General features: G+C 40.4%; 1 protein-coding gene across 2 annotated transcripts in view; it reads right to left on the minus strand.

The window, feature by feature from the left end:
* PRDM2 (PR/SET domain 2) overlaps positions 1 to 22,564 on the minus strand; it is a 49,917-nt gene that overhangs the window by 21,353 nt on the left and 6,000 nt on the right. For both annotated transcript variants that reach the window (XM_031506655.2, XM_021542043.3), the window contains exons 2-6: positions 21,563 to 21,636; positions 14,421 to 14,538; positions 14,052 to 14,155; positions 9,742 to 9,894; positions 4,274 to 4,400 (exon numbers count right to left, since the gene is read on the minus strand). In XM_031506655.2, the coding sequence (XP_031362515.1) occupies positions 4,274 to 4,400; positions 9,742 to 9,894; positions 14,052 to 14,155; positions 14,421 to 14,538; positions 21,563 to 21,571 (511 nt within the window). In that variant the 5' untranslated portion in view covers positions 21,572 to 21,636. The remainder of the gene's footprint in view (positions 1 to 4,273; positions 4,401 to 9,741; positions 9,895 to 14,051; positions 14,156 to 14,420; positions 14,539 to 21,562; positions 21,637 to 22,564) is intronic.

The raw sequence follows: 22,564 nt of genomic DNA on the forward strand, positions 1-22,564 counted from the left end.
CTTTCTTCCTTCAGAACCAGATTTTTGATCTGCCACATAATCCATAAGAAAAATGAGATTTTAGCCTTGTTTGATCACACTGTGGAGCCTTATAAAGCAGATTACAGTCTGATACAAACACTGAATATCTTTATGTATGACCATCTATTGAATGACCATCCTTTCTTTAAAAAAAAAATACTTTAGCTACTGAAAAGTTACTTTTTTTCAGAAAGACCAAGTCTGAAGCCAGAAGCTGCATGTGCTCTTTCCGAAGGAAACACTCTGTTGATGTTACTGCTTACTGCTACAAATTATTCCTGTCATATGAAATGAAAGAAACACCTGGATGACACAATAAACAATCCACGCTACTTCTTACAAGGACACATGAACCCAACTTAAAAAGTGAATCCTAACTGAACTGTTTTTAATTTCCTTAGAAGGAGAATTTTTAAAAGATCTTGTGCTAATGCAGTTGTTTGAGCAAATTTCCCTAAGAGCTTGGCAGGCAGCACATTAACTACAACCTGGGAGAAACAATGATAAACATTTAACAAATGAAATTTCAGAAAGAAATGCAAAAGAAACAAAAAAACTAATCTCAGCTATTTTTGGCCATGCACTGCAGCTGCTGGCTCTGAACTGTGTAGTTAAGGCAGCAGTAACAGCTTGGCCCTGATAAAAATCCATTATGGTACCCAGTTCAAGTTCAGGTTTTCCTTTTTGGGGGACTGCATTATCATCTCCCTCAATACCTTGTTATCCTCCTAAATTTCTTTCTACATCTCAAATGCACCTTAGGAACATCACATTGCTCCAATGCATGAAAAGAAATGCAATGACTGCTTTTTTCCTCCAGAATTCCTGAGCTGCTGTGCATGGTAGAAGGAAGGTGTAGATTTTAAGTCAAAGACAAAAGCCAGGCAGCAGCCAGCAAACACGAACACCTGGGGACTACAAAGCAGTTTGAAAGCAGAACACAAAACCAAAAACATGCAGGAGGGAGATGGGGACCTGGAGGAAATGCCAGGTTAGATCCACTCTAAAGCAGATTATGGGCCCTTGTGTCAGGGATCACTGGCAAAAGGGCAGCTCAAGGGCAGGGTGAGCAGTTCCGTGTGGAGCTGGTGTGTGCCCAGCCCCTGGCTCACCCAAACCTCACAGGGGAGCCTGTTCTTCCTCCCCTGCTACCTCAGCTGGCTCACAGCACAGAGGATTCTGCCATTCCTTCAGAGAGAGGATTCCTGCTGCTGCATGGACACCTCACAGCACTGAAAGGGCAGAACAGCCCTCTTTAAATACCTGTGGAACAGTCACCTCTTCTGTCACTACACAGATGGCAGGAACAAGGCTACCTGTCAAATGATAAATATCTAAACTGTTCAAGCATAAGATCTAAGATGCATTAAAAATTCAAAAGGATATTTGTTTTACTGAATATAAAATAATAACTACATGTGTATCACAACACACCTCTCAAATAATGTCTTGTCTAGTCATTCCTAAGGTATTAAACTGTTACTTTACTTTTCTGGAATATGTGCTCCTAAAGGACACACTCATCCACAGTTGTTAGAATTTAGCAATTCTTACTTGGCTATATTTTCTTCTCAATGTGTAAGACAATAGTGTGCAACATAGGCCAAAATAAAATTGGGGTGGTTTTGGGTGTTTCAGTGCTATAAAGTAAAACTTTTAAAATCTACTGATCTTTTTAGGTCACTAATGAACTCAAATTTCACAAGTCTCTGGAGGAGCTGCTCTCTAGCAAGCTTCTTAAACTGCTATTTAAATCAAATATTACCTTATACTGACTTTCAAGGGAAAAAAAAAAAAAATCTTTCTCCTCCCATCTCTTTCTATCATATAATTAGAACTATTTATTTTAAAATTAATTACTTTTCAATTATGTTCATCATAATTTCCTTTATTTCCTCAAATCCCTCAAGTCTAGGATTAAGAGGCTTCCCCATCCAAGGATACAGCTGAATCTACAAGAACAGGGAATAGAAACCATTCTGGAATCCTCACTGCAGCTACTGCTACTAAATCTGCAGGGGAAAAAGTGTATATTTCTTGAAAAAACATAGCTGTGAATTGCAAATATTAGCACATGTTACTAGAAACAGTAAAATAACTGAGAGTAAATGTAGAGTAAAAAAAAAAAATCCAACAAAACCTGTGAAAAACAATTATAAAATCTCAAAACATCCAATGAATTGCCTTCTCACTTTACAGCTGAAACTTTAATAAAACAATTCAAATCAACTAAATGCTAAGAATTTGGTCTTCACGAGACAAGTGTATTACTACATAAATAGATTATTCTTGGTTATTCTCAAATGCTTCACGAATATTGTGCTTGGAGTTGGTTTTTGCTGGGTTGCTTTTAATTCAATAATTGTGAGCCTCAGTAAGGAGCTTGTGTTTATAAAAAGAGGGAGAAGATTTACTCTTCCTAATTATGAAATCTGTAAAATCTGTAACAGTTAAAACACAAAACCTACAAAAGAGCACAAAATCAAACCCCAGAAACCGAATTACTTTACTGGTATATTTACCTATAACTTCATGAATGCAAATCAAACTTCTATGCCCTGAAAAATTACCTCAGAAATTATTCTGTCTGGCTTTTCTCATTTATCATATAATCAAATTCCTGTAGGTTGTTTTTCTAGCCTTTCAGGTACATCACAGGCACACAAATTCCTTGTGCTAAGATAATGCAGATTTAGTTAAAAAAACATAATACAGTCTGTAGTTTACCAAGTGCTGCTTACATTTGTGCTAAATATGCTTTTTCATTATAAAATAAAACTCAGTGCTTGAATTTCAGTTTGTATTTGCTTAACCTATGAAATACTATTCAAAATAACTGTGTTGCACTACAGTCCCCCTCCTCAATCTCAAACAGAATAATACTCACACAATAAATGTTTCCAATATCTGACCTTGTTTCCATTCTGAGTTCCAATCAACTGTACTACCTGTAAGATCAGGCCCTACATTTTAAGTTAAAAAAAAATTGTAATGACGCTTCTTAAAATATTATCTTTCTTCAGTTCATTTGTAGCCTCCAGAGAATACCAAAATGTACATACTCCCATGCCAGAGGAATTGATACATCTGTGCTGCAACTGAGAATATTTCCTTTTTTATATCTAGTCCCTGTAACTAAAGGCTTTGTTGTCATTTTGGCCTAAAACGTTAGTCAAAATGTCAGTTATATAAGGCCACGCGTGGAGGCACACGCACTCTAAAAAACCCTGCTGCTGTATTAGTAATGGAAAAAAATCATGGATGTCTGGTCTGACATACACATTCACAGAGGGAATAACGCGTTTATACCACCCGAAACTGTCCCACCCTCCCTCCTCGGCCCAAGGCAGCCGGGAGCAGCCATTCCCACCGCCTGCGAAATTCCACAACCATCGGCCTAGAAACAACAAGAAATTCAAAACCGCAGGGAAAGAACAGGACCGGAATTCTTCATTTGGCTCGACCGACGTACCCCAAAGCCCGGGCTCAGCCTTCCCTTCCCAAAGGATCCGGCCCCGGGCTCGGCTCCCCGTCCTGCACAGCGGGATCGCGGCGGCCCGAGCTCAGCTCCCGCTTCCCAAGGAGGGATCGGGCGGCCCCGAGCTCCACCCGCCTTCCCAGGGAGGGATTGCCGGGCTCCGCTGCCTTTCCCAAGGAGGGATTGCCGGGCTCCGCTGCCTTTCCCAGGGAGGGATCGCCCCGGCTCCGCTGCCTTTTCCAAGGAGGGATTGCCGGGCTCCGCTGCCTTTCCCAGGGAGGGATCGGCTGACTCCGCTGCCTTTCCCAGGGAGGGATCGGCTGACTCCGCTGCCTTTCCCAGGGAGGGATCGGCTGACTCCGCTGCCTTTCCCAAAGAGCGATCGCCCCGGCTCCGCTGCCTTTTCTAAGGAGGGATCGCCCCGGCTCCGCTGCCTTTCCCAAGGAGGGATCGCCCCGGCTCCGCTGCCTTTCCCAGGGAGCGATCGGGGCTGCGTTGGGCTCGGCCCCCGCCCCACGCGGGATCGCAGCGGCTGCCGCGGCCCCGCGTGTTCGGCCGGCGGAGCGGGGCATTCGTTCCCCCGGCCCGCGCCGCCTCTCCCAACTTTTCCAGCCACAACTTCCACGTTCCGCCCGCGGCGCCGCCGGCCGGGCCGGGCCGGGCCGGGCCGGGCCGGGGCCTCGCCTCCCTCCTCTCCCGGCTGCGGAAGGTCACGGCGGCCGCAGGCGGGGCGGCCCCGCGCGCTGGCGGCGGCGCGGCCGGTGCGCTCCGTACCTCTGCGGGCCTTCGGGGAGTGCCGGCGGCTGCGGGCGCTCGCTCGCTCCTCCTCGATCGCGGCCGCTATCGCCGGGTCGTCCTCGCCATTGTACCACACCAACAGCTCCTCTCCCGCCGCGATTGGCTGCCGGGACACAACACGGGCCGCGCGGCCAATCAGCGCGCGCGTTGTTGGCGGGGCGGGGAGCGGCCGCGGCGGCGCCCACGGCGCTGCTCCCGCCGAGCCTCGAGGGCGCCGCCCCGCGCGCCCCCTGCCGGCCGGAGGGCACAGCGCGCCCCGCCCCGCGCCGGGAGCCAGAAACGCGCAAAACTGCCCAAAAACTGCCCAAAATAACCCAAAACAACCCAAAAACACACAAAACTGCCCGAAATAACCCAAAACACCCCAAAAACACACAAAACTGCCCAAAACTGCCCAAAACAACCCAAAACCACACAAAACTGCCCAGAACAACCCCCAAACACACCCCTAAACCACACAAAACTGCCCAAAACAACCCAAAACAACCAAAAAACACACGAAACTGCCCAAAATAACCCAAAATAACCCAAAACAACCAAAAACACACAAAACTGACAAGAACAACCCAAAACATTCCAAAACAACCCAAAAAACACCCCAAAACCACACAAAACTGCCCAGAACAACCCAAAAGAACTCCAAAACCCCCCAAAAACAACCCCCAAAAACAACCCCCAAAAACAACCCCCAAAACACCCCAGAACTACCCAAAACACCCCAGAACCCCAAAAACAGCCCCCAAAAAAACCCCCAAAAACAACCCCCAACAACACACAAAGCTGCCCAAAACAACCCAAAATAACCCAAAACAATCAAAAAAACACTAAAACACCCCAAAACAACCCTAAAAAGAGCCCCAAAACTGCCCACAAACAACCCCAAAAACACCCAAAACCAACCCAAAACACCCCCCAAAACAACCCCAAAACAACCCCAAAAGCAACCAAACACCTCCTCATAGACTGTAATACACACACATAACCCCCGGAACACAAAACATCATTATCTTAAAAAATCATCCCCCAGAAATTCACACAAAGACACAGAAAAGCCCCACAAAAGTGACAAGAAAAGACCAAGCAAAGACCAGAAAAAACAAAAGAAAAGATAACCTTTAAAAATGGAAAAAAAAAAAAAACAAACTAGAAAAAAAATCAGAAAAGGTCAAAATCAGGAAAAAAGACAGTCACAAAAAACCCCAATATCACAGAAAAAAAAATCAGAAAAATCATGGAATGTTAATATGATTCAGGTTGGAAGGGACTTTAAAATCCATCAATCCGTGTATTAATAATTAATACACAGTTGTTGTTATTATTATTATTATTGGCATGAACCTTCCAGCTGTAAAGTCCCAAATTGTCGTTTGCCTCAAATTGTGACCCTGATTTAAATCCCAGTGCTCACTTCTCTGGATATTCACTGTTAATTCTTTCCAGAGAGCAGCCATGTTGGGACAAACATACCTTACACAAAGCATTAAATAACATTAATTAATTATAATGTAAGTTACTGCTCAGACAGCCACAGCTGGGATCTGGAACAAATTCTAAAGATCCAGGAAAAGACTATCACAGTGGGTTAATGGGAATACAGATAATTATAACATGTTTAATAAATCCACTTCACCATAAAAGTCAAAGGTTTGTTTGCCATTCCAAATTGATTATTTCTATTCTTTTTAACCAAATTTTTAAAAAGTCACAGACTAAATTAGTCAAATGGGCATCACTGCAAATGCTACTCATACTCCCAGCACTGCCAACAAAAAAAACTATTGATCACTTCATTTCACAGGCTCTTTAAAATATCAGACTCAAACTAGCAAGTCCCCAAGTTGGCAGACTGGAGATTTTAACTTACTTTTTAAATCTTCCTCATTGTTTCTCCATTTTCTGAAGCATTTTACCCAAAACCAAGAAAAATTTAAATATTTAAATGCCTTAACTTCAGTTCCCCTCTTTCAGGGCTTAATGAACACAGGGCTGGTGGAGAGCAGATCCTATTTTGAGTCATTCCAACAGAGCAAAGGATTGCTCAGACTATTATTTCCAGTCTGAAGCCAAAGGGGAATTTTGTATCAAGAAGAAAATAAGGATTTCTTTCTTCTACAGCCCATTTTTAGTAGGTCTCATAGCACATGATAAAGGTGATAATTATCATCATACCCCCAGACACTGGAACAACAAGAGGTGCAAGATCCCAACAACTAAGGGAAGAGTAAGTTATAACATAAACAAAGTCTACAGCTTGGCTTCCTTGACTTCCAGAGGCCTGATAGGATAAATAGTGGCAAATTTATTTGCATGGCCTTGGAGCTGCTGAGCAGCAAGGAATGTAGCAGAGTTGTCTGATGCAAAAAACCCTTTATCATCTAAAAAATATACAAAGATCTGGATGAGGTTTCAGGCAATGCAAACACAGGGTGGTAATGAACATGTAATTTGTTGGCTGCATGGCTGGAGCTACGTTCAGCTTGATGAATTTAGTTTTATTATGCCTGCTCTAGAATCTAAATTAAGCCCTCTAACCTTGCACTTCTAAAATGAGATGCAGAAGCAGCTTCAAAACCAGACAATTAAAGCTGCTTCCTCAGCAGCAATATGAGAGCAGGACTACACTGAGCAACTTTTCCTCCTGACACCCTCTAGTAACAACTCCAAAACCCAACCTCCTCCAAACTATTCCCTACAGATCCTTGGTGCAGACTGGGACAACCTGGCTAAAGAAGGTAAGAATTTTGGGAAGGTTCATTAGGTTAATAATTCCCACACACTTTTTTTCGCTTTTTGCTTTAACTGCAACATTTACCTGTCCTTAATCTGAGTATTTTCTGTTCAAAAGGCTTACAGTAAATTCAAAATCTGTTATTTTCAAGAGTAGTATCCTAACAAGTTATTAACCTACCCTAACTAACCTTAGAGGCTTTAGCAGATTGTATAAATATTGATTAATTGTGCATGTTCAAGCACTCTAATGTGTCTTGCACAGACTGAGATAAGCATTTGCCTGTCTGACCTCAGAGTATCTATTTTTCACCACAGACATCACATTTTACTGTGATATTGTGCTTCTGCACCTGGATGTGGCCTCATCTCACCACACACAGCCCAAGTGAACAATCTGACATTTACTTGAGTGAATCTTTCACACTCTGCAACCCTACATTATGTTGCTCTCTCCTATGTAACAGGGAGGATCTTGATGTTGGGAAAGGTCTTCCATGAGCAAACTAATTTCATTTTAATCAAGGACAGTTTCACAGACAAACTTCTTCAGAAGACCTTTTGAAGCTGAGTTTTCACTGTATTTTACTTTTTCTAGAATTCAAGTGCAGAACAACACTACAGAGCAAGCTCCTGCCATGAGCAGAGGCAGGAAGAGCTGAAACTGCATCATGAATTTAAGCTGTTCACTTGCAATATCACAGCTCTCACACAGGCATCCTGGGGAAAGCAAGTGCAAAGCAGCAAAGATGAAGAGAAGATACAAGAGAAAAAACATTTGCTTGTGCTCACTCACAAGTTCTATTCTATTCCATAACTATTCTTTGAGAGCAGGGAACTGGAAAGTTAAAGCTCTTCAGCTCTGAGGAGGTTCTGCACCAAGCAAATTTGGAGTTTGCTATTTCAGCAATGAGGACTGGAAATCAGCCTGCTTAATTTACAAATTAAAAACCTACAAAAAGTTAAAGGAAACCTCAGGAAAAATAAGACCCCATTACTTTACTTTCAATGCTTCCAGGTAAAGCAGAACAAAATTACACACAAGCCACATGAATTCTCCTCTGGGGGTAAATAAAACCTGTGCTGTTTATTTGTCAGCAAATGGAACTCCCCTAAATTTATGAATTATGATAAAGATCAGGAAAGAACCATCTGTTCATACCTGGGCTGGTAAATTTACAGCAGGTTTGAAACGGCAGTAGAGATGCTAAAATTATATGCAAAAGATAAGGACATTTAAGATGTTGTTTATTACATGCCTTCTGTTGTCTCAGTTAGTAATAAGGTGTGACTGGGACAAAATTCATCAAGTTGCAAAAGACAACATTCAAAGGAACAAAAGGACAATCCAGTGCTGAGACAAGGTATTTGTTATTCTGTCAGCAGTGCTCAGCCTCTTTTAGCAGTACAGTTATTTTCTGAAGTGCAGTATAATCCATCACATAAACAAATTTTAAATAAGGTAAATGCTTCCCTGTCAGGACTGAAACTTTTGCAGAAAAGATTCAAGGAGAAATTTAAAATGTCAGAGTGACTCCAAAAGCACACGTATATTTATGAGCTAGTGGGACTGTGGGCAAAGGCAGAAGAAATCCAAGATAAAGTGGCTAGAGAAATCAAGGCTGGCTACAGAGTTGTATTGGGAGCCTGCCTCTGTGAATAAACACTGCAGAAAAGTCAGCACCTGGCTGGCAATAGTGAACCTCTACTTGAATGCCATTACAAAGTTCAGAAAATGTTTAGGAGATTTCTTCAATTTAGCTTGAGTGACCTACAAAATTCACCTACTGCTGTACTGCCCCATAAACTTCAAAACTGCACGGGATCAACTCACTCTTTTCTAAAGGAAATACCAGTTATTTACAGATATCGTTGTCCTCACAAGGAAATGGAAGGAACAGCAATAGTGCAAAAACAAAACTGCATATGCCCCAAACACCCAAAAGTACTTTAAATAAAAACTAAGTTAAGCTACACATACTCACTGCTAGGTCTTGATCAGGGATTCAAGAAATAATTTAGAGCGACAATATTCTTAACTTAACATGCTCCACCATTATAGTTAAACCATTTTTTTTTCTTGATTTGGGAGATAAAATGCTCCAGGAATTACACTTTTCCCTGCCTTCTCCTCACTCCCTGAACAAAACCAAAATGGTATAAAACCATGAAAAATAGTTTCATGGAGCTATCCATGAAAGTGTTTTGACAGCCAAACTTTGTCAAACGATGCACAGACCACAAAAATAACTGATCACTGCAAAAACATCCTCAGCAGAAGGAGTCTTGGTATCTACAAAACCAGAAAAACATTTATTTCATATACTCTGTAGTTTTTCATTCTAGCTTGTATCAAATTTGGTGCTACAGCAAATGACCCAGTAAGACACACTCAGTGTTGAAACACCCAGTAGTTTAACAGTAAATCTAATGTCAACTGTATTGGCAGGTGAGAATTTAAACCAATGATGTGTAGCATTTGCAGTGTTTAAAATATGTTTCATAGTAGCATTTCCAGTGTTTTAATATGGTGCATAATAGCATGTGGAGTGTTTTAAATATGGTTCATAGTAGCATTTGCAGTGTTTTAAATATGGTTCATAAAATGTTTCAAACTCTTTTTCATATAAATAGTAAAAAAAAAGGTTTTTAATAAAGCAGAATGAAAGGTTTAATAATACAAGACAACAAAGTAGCAGCTGTTCAGACAGTGATACCTTTAAACTCTTGTAGTAAATGGTCCTGTTGATCTCCAGAGGGAAGAGGTTCTGCTCCTTCCCTGAGCGAGCCCAGTTTATGTAGCGCAGCCAGTTGCCCTTCTCTGGGTCGGTGGCATCCACACACATCCAGCCCAAGTTGGGGTAATACACCTGGGAGAGAGGCAGCAGACAGAGGGACTAAAATCTGGGACCCTCTGAATCCTTCCCCCTCAGGGAAATCCTCAGGGCCTTGCCTTGGAAGAACAGATCAGAGTTTTCCCCACCTAGGCTGACACAGGGGACTCAGCCCATGGTGCTCTGCAGCACCACTGCCCAATCTACATTAAATTGCATCCCCCAGTGCCCAGTTGACCCTGTCCACCCCAATTACTCATCCCTCATTGCCCCTACAGGTTGCTGCCCTTTGCCCACCCCTGTGCCCTCAGGTCGTTGGTTACTGAGCCCATCCTTGAGCCTGTGCAGACTGCATGGTTTTGTCTTTGTCCCTGATCCCTTTGGTTTGCTTTGGAATAAACTTTTGCTGGAATACATCATACAAAGACCCTTCCTGTCTTTCCTCTGCTGAGCTGTCTGTGGGGTGTGTGTACATTTGTGGGAATCCAGAGCTTCCCTCTGGCTGCCCTGGCAGGGGTCAGGAACCCCCCTGGACACTGAGCCACTGTCTCTGATCTCTGTCCATGGAAAAGAGTTTTCAATCTTACAGCATGAATTACAAACTCTGAATGTTTGATATAAGTAATAATTAAGTGTGGCACGGGTGCAAAAGTAAAATTTTAGGTTTTTAGATGAGGGGTCCAAAGGGGACAAGATGGAGGAAATTGGGTGTGCCTTGTCCTTTTTCTCCTTCTTCATGCCCTCCATGTCTCACTGTGGTGTTGGCATTTTTCTGTTGGTTCAGGCTGGGGACACACTGTTCAACGTAGGTGACAGATATTGGCACGTTCTTGTAAATGCAGCCCAGGGAGTTTCTGGTATTTAATGTTTGTAACATCCCACTGAGGGCAGAGCCCCACACGCTGCCCTGCAGGACAGAGCTGGGCAGGGCAGCAGAACATGTGAGAGATAAACAGAATAAACAACCTGGAAACCAGCACAGACCAATTATGGCTTCTTCTTTGGCAGTGGGGCAGAAAGACAGAGACCTTTTACAATCTTGAAATCATCAATACCACAGATTCTGACATGCATTGAAATGGCTGTTCTGGTGGCCTAACTCTGAGTGGCTCTGAAGGAGATCTTCTGAAGAAGGTTGCAGCATTTCTACCACCCTGCCAACGCTGCAGCATTAAAACATTGTATTTCACAGCTCCACAAAGCCCTCAGTACCACCCAAGGCCAGAGACAACACAAAGGGCCTGGCAGAGCCAGGGCTGGACTGGCAAAGTCTTGCTACTCTTCTGCAACCTTTCAGAGAAACTGCTACAACTGGGAAAAAACCCACTTGTGGCCTGCAATCCCCTCTCTGAAGGCCTTGGGCTCAAAAGCCAAAATCCTTAAAATATTTTACACTTTCTTTTCAGACTGGCAAGCCTGAAATAATACTCTAGATTTTGCATTTAGTAAATGAAGGCCATAGAGCTTTATTTTTACCATCTGATGAATTGGAAAAAGTAATTGTATAGAAGCTAGAAGCATTTGCTTTGTTTGGAAAGATATGGGAAAGCATACTTTATTTAATCTTTTTTTAGGGTATAAAAGGACATTTTAACCTTTCAGAAATCTTGTGATCACCTTAAGAACCTGACCATGTCAATAAAATTCTGCATGTTCCAAGATGCTGTGTAAATTCCTTGGTTTCTGTTCTTGGGGAAAAGGCTGACACCTACTCCTGGTTTACATTTCCAGACAACTTGCAGTAAAGCAAGAACAGGACTGACATCTTCACTATTTTCTGATGACAGGTGACTGCTTCTCTTTCAAGATGTTATGCATCTCCCACTCTTCTTATAATCCAAGTTAGATGCCTATAAGAAGAGCTATCAGTGGGTATTTTTCCTTTTCTGTTTTTCTAAAAGTCCAAAAATCTACTATGTTGTAGCTTTTTATTTCCTCATACTTTACAAGTAATTCCGAGGCTTTTCAAATTGTTCTCCAATTTCAATCCTACGTACACTTCTACAACAGCTTAGTAAAACCCCTACTTAATATATTCAAATATTTTTGTGCTGATAATACTGTTGATTAAATGAAATAGAAATTTATCAACAAAAGTGAAGTTTTAATAAACATATAAACATCTAAATTTCTTCCCAAGTAAATGGAAAACATCTCCCTTACTCAAACTATTCCAGCATGGATTTCATCAGCTGACTTTTGAAAGAATGTTCTCCCAGGCTGCACAATATGAAAGCATAAACAGCATCCCAGGTGAGAGTGCAAAAGCAATTCTTTTGGTTAAAATGGAAGAGAAGAGCCAAAGAATGCTGTGGGAGAGCTGAACAGATATGGAATATATGTCTAAATGGAGTTACTGATTTCTTATATATATATATATAAAAACATTTTACTATGTTTTTATATTACTTTATTATGGTTCTTCCACAAACCAAAGTACATTATTGCTTTACTAATTTACAGAATATTATCGTCTAATTTACAGAGCATTGTTTAAAGGCCTTGTGCACTGTGAGAAAGAAAATAGCTCCAACTCCTCTCCAAAACACTGTGACTTTAAGTGATTCCTGTCCCTACAATAAAACCCACTCAGCACAACTGTGCCAGTCATTCTGAACCAGCATTTCCCTCCCTTTTCAGACACTTGTTCTCACTTTCACAACTGTGGCTTTTCACCAGTAGAAAAGGAAAAGATGTTCTCTCCTCAGATACCAGAGGCATATACTGACACACACATCTTGTATTTTTCACAATGAGCCTCTGGTATGACAGTTCAAAACCATTAAAATTGACTGGAGAGGCCAGTTTTAGAAGCCTTATTTTTTATTCAGATTAATTTGATTAAAGAAGCAAGTGGAACACTTGTGGAAAATGTTGTTCCCCAAGCTGAGTGTCCATATACTGAACTGCTCCTACACACCACCATCCTTCTACAAACCATATTTTTTAACAGATGAGATTCTGGACTAGTTTCAGGTATGAGACCAACTGTTGCAGTCTCATTTTAGCTGCTTTTTTCCTAACTCTAAAATCACTATTAAAGCAACACACAATTACACTGGAATCTAATAAGGGTTCCCATTATTACTTCATTGTAAACACAAACTGAAAATATATCCACCATGAACATTCAGCACCCAGCACTGAGCAACACGATTGCAAGGTCAATAATTTACTTGACCTATTCCATCTCACCAAATGTTCCTGTAACAGATCAAAACTGGAGATACCTTATGCAGTGGAGTTTGTGATAGCATGAGCTCAATGCAACAAACATTGTACTTGAAATCTGTATTACTTTTCTACAGCGTAATTTGCATTTATGGGAATGTTCTAGATCAACTCCTCTGATAGAGGTTAACTCTAAGCTCTGTGCATGTTTTTAATGTTTCAGGGAGTTCCATTTTTGCAAGCAAGGGGACAGAAGGATGGATGACCATTACCAGGGTCTTTAGCCTAAAAATCCATGTTCCAGAACATTCTATGCCACAGTTCTCCCACCCCTCCCCTCCCTGACTATTCACTTAGATAAAATCATGTCCTGTGTTTATTTTCAGAAAGGCTGAAGAAGTCTTTGGAAGTGGATATAAACTGCCTTAAAGACACTTTAGATGGGATTCAACTCCAGACTATGACATTTATATTTTAAAATCTACATATTACCCAAGGTCTCCTGACTAGCAGTGGAGCTTCCAGAGCTGCTCAGCTGCCCAGACAGCACTTGCTTCAAGGCAAGCCCAGCACAAGAAATACTGCAACACTTGAGAACTCTTACAAAAACTCCAAAAGCTGGTCTTCAAAGAACTAAATGAGGAGGAGTGGTGTGGCTTCCTTATGAGATTCCATATCCTCCTGATTTCCCTAATTCCATAAGCAGTTGACAGCACTCAGCTGCACTCAGGGTTCAACCCAAGAAAGCAAAGATCAGCAGCAAACTCTCAAAGGTAACTGTGATCCACACACAGCAGATAAGAAATACAGCAATTTCAAACAATGCCAATGGTTTCTAAAGCTTTGTAATTCAAAACAGTTGCTCCATCCAAGTGTCTATAAATAACTGTTAGTAATGGCAGTAACAGATGGCAATTACCTTACATCAAGTTTATTTCTAAAATATCTGGAAAATTAAAGGCTAAATACAAAATATTGACCTGGTGACAGGCACATTTTTCCATTTACAAGCTGTTTCTTACCTCCCACATGTACACATTGCTCTTAACCTGAGATCTTTTTTTCTTGTCACCAACAAATGGTCCAAACTTCTTGCCTTTCAAAATTGACTTTGTTGCCCAGACACCTGAGGAGACACATATCAGGAGTTAAAAATAATCTAAATTATTCCAAGTAAATCTTCTACTCAAAATTCACATTCATAAGATCATTACATGCGTCCATCTTGGACTGGGGAGCTGTCCACTCTTCCCAAGAGGAATTATTTCAGACAAATACACCAGACATCATCTCTAGCCAGCACAGGAGGGCACCAGGTTTTCACAGCAACTCAAAATTTATGTGAGTTACTGTAAAAATCTTCATTCTCTTTTCACAGCTGTAGCACTCACCAAGCCGAGTCTTGTCAACAGCAGATGGGAAGAGCCTTACATCCTCAGGAAGGCCCCTAAGCACATGCTCAGGAACATCATCCAAGGTCTCCACAGCAACAGGGGAGTCAGTTGTGTTCTACAAGTCAAAAAACCAACCACCATTAACAGGCAAAAATAAGAATACAGCAGGTGATCAACCCACAAGAACTTCAAAACCTTCTGACTTGTAATTAAAGTAAAATTACCAAACTCACCGTACTGAGGATAATTTCACATATATTAGCAATCATTTTTTTTTCCCTTTTTCAAAGAATGACTTCCAGGCATACTCAACCTAATCATTCCCCCAAAACCAATCTAACATATTTTATTATCTTGCCCCTTGTGAGAAAGACTAAAAAGTAACTTTAGGAGAAAACCAAACTCAAAGTTCCAAGAAGTGCATACAGTAGGAAATCTGAAATGTTGCTTGCTCTGCCAACTGAAATGAGTGTGTTGCAGTAAATTAATCACTCCATTGCAGGCAGAAGAACTTGCACTTGGGATACCCCATCCACTCTGGCACAGTAGGATGTTCTGCCTGGAACGGGGTAAGACAATGCCCTACTTGCAAAGCTATCAGTGGTGAATGCAGGGGGTGGGGTCATGCTGCTTTTGGTGCTGAATAATGCTAAAACCAGGCAGAGCCATCAATCCCAAAGTTAAACATCCCGAGGGTTGTTTGTGGCAGAGCTGACAAAGCACCCAAAAAGGAACAGAAGAGGGACACTACAGAACCTGCCTAAAGCTGCTTAGCTGGCACAGCTGCCTGGGGACACCTGACTGACAGGCCAGCACTTCATCCTAGAAAAGCCAAGGCCACTTTTGAACTGACACACCCCTTCTTGCAGTGTGTGTGGAGATTCCTCCTTGGAGTGAGGACCGCCCTCAAGGACATCTCCAAAGGCCATCCAGTGTGGCAAGCACATTTCTCTCCCTCTCGGGATTTTTCATAGAGGTGCACAGAGAGAAATGAAAGAGAAAACAATTTCTTTTTCTGTTCTTGTTTTTCCTATGTGGAATGTGTTTGGAGAATTGTTTACCTGGAGTGATTGCTTGATTGGATTCTGGTGAGGATTGTTTGAGCCCGATGGCCAATCCAACCCACCTGGGGCTGGACTTTCAAGAGAGGGTAATGAGTTGGGTGAGGGTTAGAGATAGGGTCAGAGAAAGTAGTATGTAGTTTTAGTATCCTCCTTTTATATAGCATATTAATGTATTTTAGCATAGTTATAATAAAGAAGTAATTCAGCCTTCTGAATTGAGTCTGACATCGTCATTTCTTCCCATTGGGTTCACCTGCATTTACAATAATCCAGTGCCACCCCTGCCATGGACAGGGTCACCTTCCACTGTCCCAGGCTGCTCCAAGCCCCAGTGTCCAACCTGGCCTTGGACACCTCCAGGGATGGGGCCTCCACAGCTCCTCTGGGCACCCTGTGCCAGTGGCTCCCCACCCTGACAGCCAAACCCTCCCTACAGCCAAGCTAAACCCACTCTCTGTCAGCACTCTCTGTGATCTTGGGACAAGATCACAACTTGTCCCCAAGCAATGTCTGTCTACCAAAGAGAAATACTGCATTTCAATCACTTTTCTACCAAGACTTAACAATCGCATTTAAATTTATTTTTCTGTTTACAAACTCACCCCTTGATAAGGATAGTGCACTTGTTCATGTCCTACAGCCAACTTTTGCATTTATCTGAAGCCATTCCCCCTTCCACTGTCACTACAGTTCCTGGTGATTGAGGAATGTGCATATCAAGTTTACTGCTCTGCAACAGAGACTAAGCTAAAAACAGCTTTTAAAGAGAATAAAACGGTTTTAATAGTAATTATTTCAGTATCATAAATGTTAGTCGTATTTCCTACATCAAGTAACAGCTCAGAACTTTAGCCGGAAGCTTATAATTAATACAAGAAGTTTTAGGATATTTCTATATTAAAGTTTGATAGGCAATATAAAGCTAATAAATTATTTACCATCCAGTAAGTCATTAGTTCAATTTTATGGAGCCTCCAAGGTTTGATATTACACTTATATATTATCCATACTATTACTAATATTAATATTATCCATACTATTACTACTCACACTTGTCATAAAACACCCTGCTCCCTATTACCCACTTAGAATTAAAAAACCACTACTTCTGATAGAAATTACCAGAATTTCAAAGTTACAGGAATGCAAAGTTTCCTATAAAATCTGTCCACATTCCAAATGAACTGTGCACGGTGAAATTTAAGCCTTTATTGAACCACATGCCCTAAAATAACTCCCTGCCTTCTGATACTGAACCCTAATCATTCTGGTCAGGAACAAACACTGGTGGTAATGGCAGGAACAGCTCTAATATTAAGGATGTTATACTTCACCTCTGAAGCCACATTTAGGAAGAGGTTAAACTGAGAATTTTTTCCAAATAAACTTTAATTTTTTGGAAATTGTTCTGGCTTTTACCTATAACCATAAAGCAGAGATACAATAGTAATTTTCACATACTGAGTAATAAACTAGTGAGTAATATTCAAGAGTATTTTCTAGTGAGTACTTTTGAAATACACTGAAAGGTTAATGGAAATATATTTAAAAATGTATCCCAATCGGCTATCAAATTGCATTTTTTTTCTCTCTAAAGCAAAACAAATAAAGCTTCTCAGCCCTTGCTCCTCAGCACCCAGTCTTTGTCAGGGTGCTGCTATGGCAATCATATTCACTACATTTGAAAATATTCTGAGTGGAGTTAAAAGAACAAATCTTCTGCCAGTTTTAATTGCAACAATGAGGAAAATTACAAAACTGGAGTCAGAGCAAGGTTATTCTAGTGCTGCCTTCATAAACCTTAACAGCTGCACAGAGGGCTCCCAAAGAGCTATTTGCAGGGGAGAAAGACCCCCAGATTGGAAACCATGGAAGGGAGAGAATGCCAGAAATCCCTTCCCATCCAAGAGTGGAGACACCAGGGATAAATACTTATCCAATAGTTAGAATAGCTGAAGACTATTCAAAGCAGAGCAAAGCTTTATTTTGCTCTTCTAACAGCCCAAAAGGAAAAATACTGATGAAAGCAGCCTGATTTTCAGACATCTGTTTGCCTTGAACTGATATGCAAGAAGCCATGTCTCAGCTGAAAAAGAAACATGCTCTTCCTTGCATATCAAAGAAACCTAAAAATCTTCCCAGTACATTACCCCAGGATTTCATCAGGGGAGAATAAGCCAATTTTTCCCAGTGGTTTCTAACAAGTTAGGTACAGAAATAGGAGAGGGTGGCTGACAGCTCTCAGAATGGTCCACTTCCAGTTTGAAGCTAAAAGGAGGATGGTTTTTTGGCTGGGTTGCATTTGGGGTTTGGTTTCTTTGGAGAGTGTTGATTTTGGTTTGGTGTTTTGATGAGAAGGTAAAAATCTCAAATCTCAACCCTGCAAATAGATTTTAACCTATCATAACAGATTAAACTGATTCAGACAGAAGTGTACAGCACTGTGATACATCTTTTATTTTCCTGGTATATTCCTTAATAGTCACACATTTTAAGTGTAAATATCCCTGAACTGCTCTACCATTTAAGAAGTGTGTTTGTATGGAGTAGTATACAATCAGAATTTTACTGTGCACCTACATAAAGCAGAGATTAGCCAGACATTCAGAGAACACAACACTCAGACTCATCCAACACTTCTCACATTAATGGATTTCACAAGTACTAGAAAACTGGATACGGCCTTTACACAACAATACACTTCACAGCTCAAATGAATGCTAATAAGCAATCAAATTCAAAACAATAAAATAAACAATTTAGTTTAGTCAAATCAGTGCAATCTCTTTTTATTTGCAATTTAGATGTAGCTACTTGAAACTTTTTCCAGATCATAACTTGTCCCCAAGCAATGTCTGTCTACCAAAGAGAAATACTGCATTTCAATCACTTTTCTACCAAGACTTAACAATCACATTTATATTTATTTTTCTGTTTACAAAATTCACCCCTTGATAAGGGTAGTGTACTTGTGCATGTCCTACAGCCGACTTTTGCATTTTCACTCCTTCCAAGGCTGCAATTTTGAATACAAAAACATCTGAAGCTTATTTCACTTTTAAGCTTCTTACTCTGAAGTTTGTAAAAAAATTACATTCTAGCATTTAAATCAACCAGTATGAAGTGACTTTAGGACAATTCCAAAGGATCATTTGAGGGCTGAAGTGGTGCCTTAACTGGAACAGCTTGCATCAAATCCAGAGCCCAGACACTCTGACAGCACCTTTTAACACATTAAGCAACTTTTCACACCACTTTCAATACCATTGTACTCATGAACCAACCACTGATTAGTCTGTAATGGTACAAACAGTATTTAGGCAGAGTAGAAAAGGCATCTGCAACAGGATACTTAGAGGTGATAAAAGATTAGAGTGAAAAGGAAAGAAACCATCCTGAAGACTGCAATGAATGACAGCCAGCAAGTGTCATGTTAGGGTGAAAACAGGATTAGGATAAATGAGAAGATAAAGGAAAGGATGCCACTGAAGAGGGAGGGAGGGGAGGAGGCAGGAGATGGCAGAGAAGTTAGAATAGGTAGTTGAGGAAGGGTAGTTGTGCCAGCTGGCACAGGAAAGCCAACAGGCCTCTCCTTGTCCAGGCACCTTACCTGGCAACCCTCTTTGCCACAATATCACTCAATTAGTGTACTTGAAAATTTAAGATGTGTTGGAAATATTTGAAATAATCATTGAAAAATTCAGAAGGAATGAAGGGAGGAAGTTTCAGTACAAGTGCAGATGTCCTTTGTTCCTGCATTCCTCAGCACTTTTTAAGTAACTGCCTATGCTGTTTTCCCTGTAGAACCCAAATTCTTCCTACTCTGTCTTACTGCAGTCTGACATAATGCTACCAATCAAACCCCATGTTTGCTTGGGGTTTTTCAAATAAATTATTCAGCAATTCTGATGAACTAATTTACGTATTAGAGGAAGATCTCCTTTCAAAAGAGGACTGCCTATCCGGAGACAGCAATCTTCCAAGAAACCCAAAAACATGAACTCCAACAACAGACGGTTTTTTTTAATCCTTCTCCTTACAACAGGAAGGCTGTATCAAAGAATTTAAGTTTTCCTTCACTACTTCAAGATTTCTGTGGGATAAACCACAAAACTAACAGTCTTTTAATATAAACCAATTCAACTGCAGCCCAGTTAGTTTCATGGTCATCAAAGTCACACCAAAAGCAGAGACAAGCAGAATGAAAGAAATATGAGACTGAACCACTCGAAAGATGTTTGGCATCAGGCAGACACATTTCTTATAGAGACCTGGCACTACAACTTGTCAACAGTGAATGAAATTACAAAGGCACTGCAAGAAAAAAACACATGGTTGATGATAAATACACACTTATTCTGAATGGTCAGCCAACAGTTAAAGCCATCTGGGCTCCATGGGCTTTGGAAGCCAAAGGTGAAAGCCAGAAACCCCAAGGAGGACCCTGAGCTGCTGTAAGAACTCCTTGAGGAAGGGCAATCTCACTCTTCAACTGTAAGATGACACATAGATAAATGAGAACAGCAGTCCCCATAAGAAAGATAGGACTTTTGGTACAGCACAGAAATCTGACTTAATTCTAGAAACAAATCAGGGTGTAGGAACACAACAACAGATGGGACACGAGTGGCCATGGACACACACATGGGAAGGAAGCAGTCAATAGTAACAATTACAGATTAGGATCCACAGTTTCCAGAGTTTTAGCAGAATCCAAAGCTTATTGGAATGACTAATAAGGCAGGATTAATCCTCAGGCAGACAGAGCAATAGGCTGCTGGCTTCATGCCACTGAGTGCACCAAAATAAACCTTATAGGTGAAAAAATTTCAATTCTCAATAGAAATTTTGAAGCAGCAGTTAACCCTGCTCCCCAAAACAGACTATTAATGCTTAGAAGTGTGCTAATACAAATGCCATTTCTATTTTATATATATAATTCATATTTGTTTATAGATATAATACAAGTATGTTTTTTCATAATGCATATTTCAACACTTTGATAGAGATTCTATTTTGCTTTTTACCTTTTTAATATGTACAAATAAACTGAAGACATTTTACTTTATATCAGAGGAAAAAAAAGCAATAGGAAATATCTCACCAACCATTCCAACCTGTAATTACTTATGCATATACCTCTATGACCTCACAGATAATATACTTCAGCAAATGCTAACTGTACTCAGGCCTGCTGCTGATCAAATAAGGATAACAGAAGCACACATTAGCCACAGGCATTGAAGTATACAAAGCATTTTATACAACTGTACTGTGGTTGTTTCTGACTCATAAAGCTTCTGTTTATGGCTGATGTTTTCAGCAAAGTAAAAATGGCTTTCCTGCACTGTGATATCCTATGGTCACACTCCCATGCCAAAGGGGCTTGGTAAGATCAGCCAGAGAGAGGAGAAAAAATTGAGGCAACATGTACTTTTTCTGTATTCCTAAATAACACAACTGTGTGTGACAGACAAACTGATGGACAATTCCCGCTTGGATAAACAAATGCAGAATAAAATGCTGCACAGTTGGTGCTGATTAGAACAACACCCTCCAGTCAGGGTACTCCTGACTCCCCACAGCAGAGTGCTGCTCCACAAAGGAAATGTGCTTTCCCAGTCTTTCCACTTGGTTCCAGGAGAAACACTGCAGATTCCAGAAAAGTGTGACATTTCCCAAGCAATCCATTTGTGGCAGATTGTTTACTGCACATTAGAAAAAGGAATGTGATTATAAAAGGATTTTAAAAAATGGAAGCCTTCAATTTTCAAGCCACTTTTATAAGGAACTGAATTACTACGTACAGGTTCAGGAGGAAATAGAATTTTCTGCAGCAGTGTTCTTAGAAGAGGTGCCAGGAGTAATAACTTACACACAGCTTAAGGGAATTCACAAAAACCTTGAATCCATGAAATAACAGACATCTCACAAGTATACATGGTGCAGAATGGATAATGATGAAATTGAATGAGACCAAAGTTTTTAAGGAACATTTTTTAGTGGATGATTTACTTTTCTTATTAATAATTAGCTGTTCTACATATTTTGACAAAGTCTTGCATTTCTACTCACCTGATTCATTTTGAATTCCTGTTGTGTTCTGAAAAGATACACACAACAAAGAAACTCCTTTGATTACATGAACCCTAAAAAGAAAAACAGACAATTGTAATACGTACCTATGTACACATTTACATTGAAGTGAAAGTACATACAGAGCTGTAGTTTCTCTTCCTAAATTGTCTGTAGAAAAGGAGCATTTTGCTTTAGAAAAAAGTCTGCTCCAGGCTGCAGTTTTGTTATTACAGTTCAAATGCGCCTGAATAATGTCAAGATTATCTAGCATTAATCTTTTTCCCACTTTAAATGATGATGTAACAGATGTGCTCAGGTACAATTGTTCCATTTGTTTTTTAAAGTAAGTTAGTTTGCTCAAGATTGAGTACTCTTTACAATTTTATATCAAAGCATTATAGAAGGACTTACATGGTTTTCAAACTAAAAAAATGCATGTATTGAGGCTCTACTCATCTATATTAGAAACAGGAAAATATTCCTTAAATTGACCTGTATTGAGGTATCTTATTACACTAATGTATTTTAGATTCCTTTTTTATAAAAGCCTGAGATTTCAAAAGGTTATCTGACAAAAATTCCTAGTTCAAGTAGGCCTCAAATTTGGATAGTCACAACTTGAGGGAAAACTAATCAGAATGAGGCCATATCTAAGAGTCGAGATCAACTCACTTCCTTTCTTTGTTAATGTATACAAAACAGCATGTTTGCAAATTAGGCCCAAAACACTTTTAGACCCATTGTCATACAGAATTTTCAATAAATTAACGTCCCCCATTTTTGAAAGTGAACTGGTCCCTCTTCACTTAAAGCACTTTATTCAAGTACTGCTATTCTTTCATTACTGCTATTACTATAACAATGATCAACTGAAATTTTTTACTAAGTACTCTGCATAAGTACTAACATTTAATTTAAAATAAGTTCAAGCAAAATCTTCTCTAAATAGATTTCACATAATCCCTCTCATCTTTGCACTGAAAGAATTCTTAATGCTGT

The sequence above is a fragment of the Lonchura striata genome, chromosome 24, assembly GCF_046129695.1.
Source record: "Lonchura striata isolate bLonStr1 chromosome 24, bLonStr1.mat, whole genome shotgun sequence".
Classification (NCBI taxonomy): domain Eukaryota; kingdom Metazoa; phylum Chordata; class Aves; order Passeriformes; family Estrildidae; genus Lonchura; species Lonchura striata.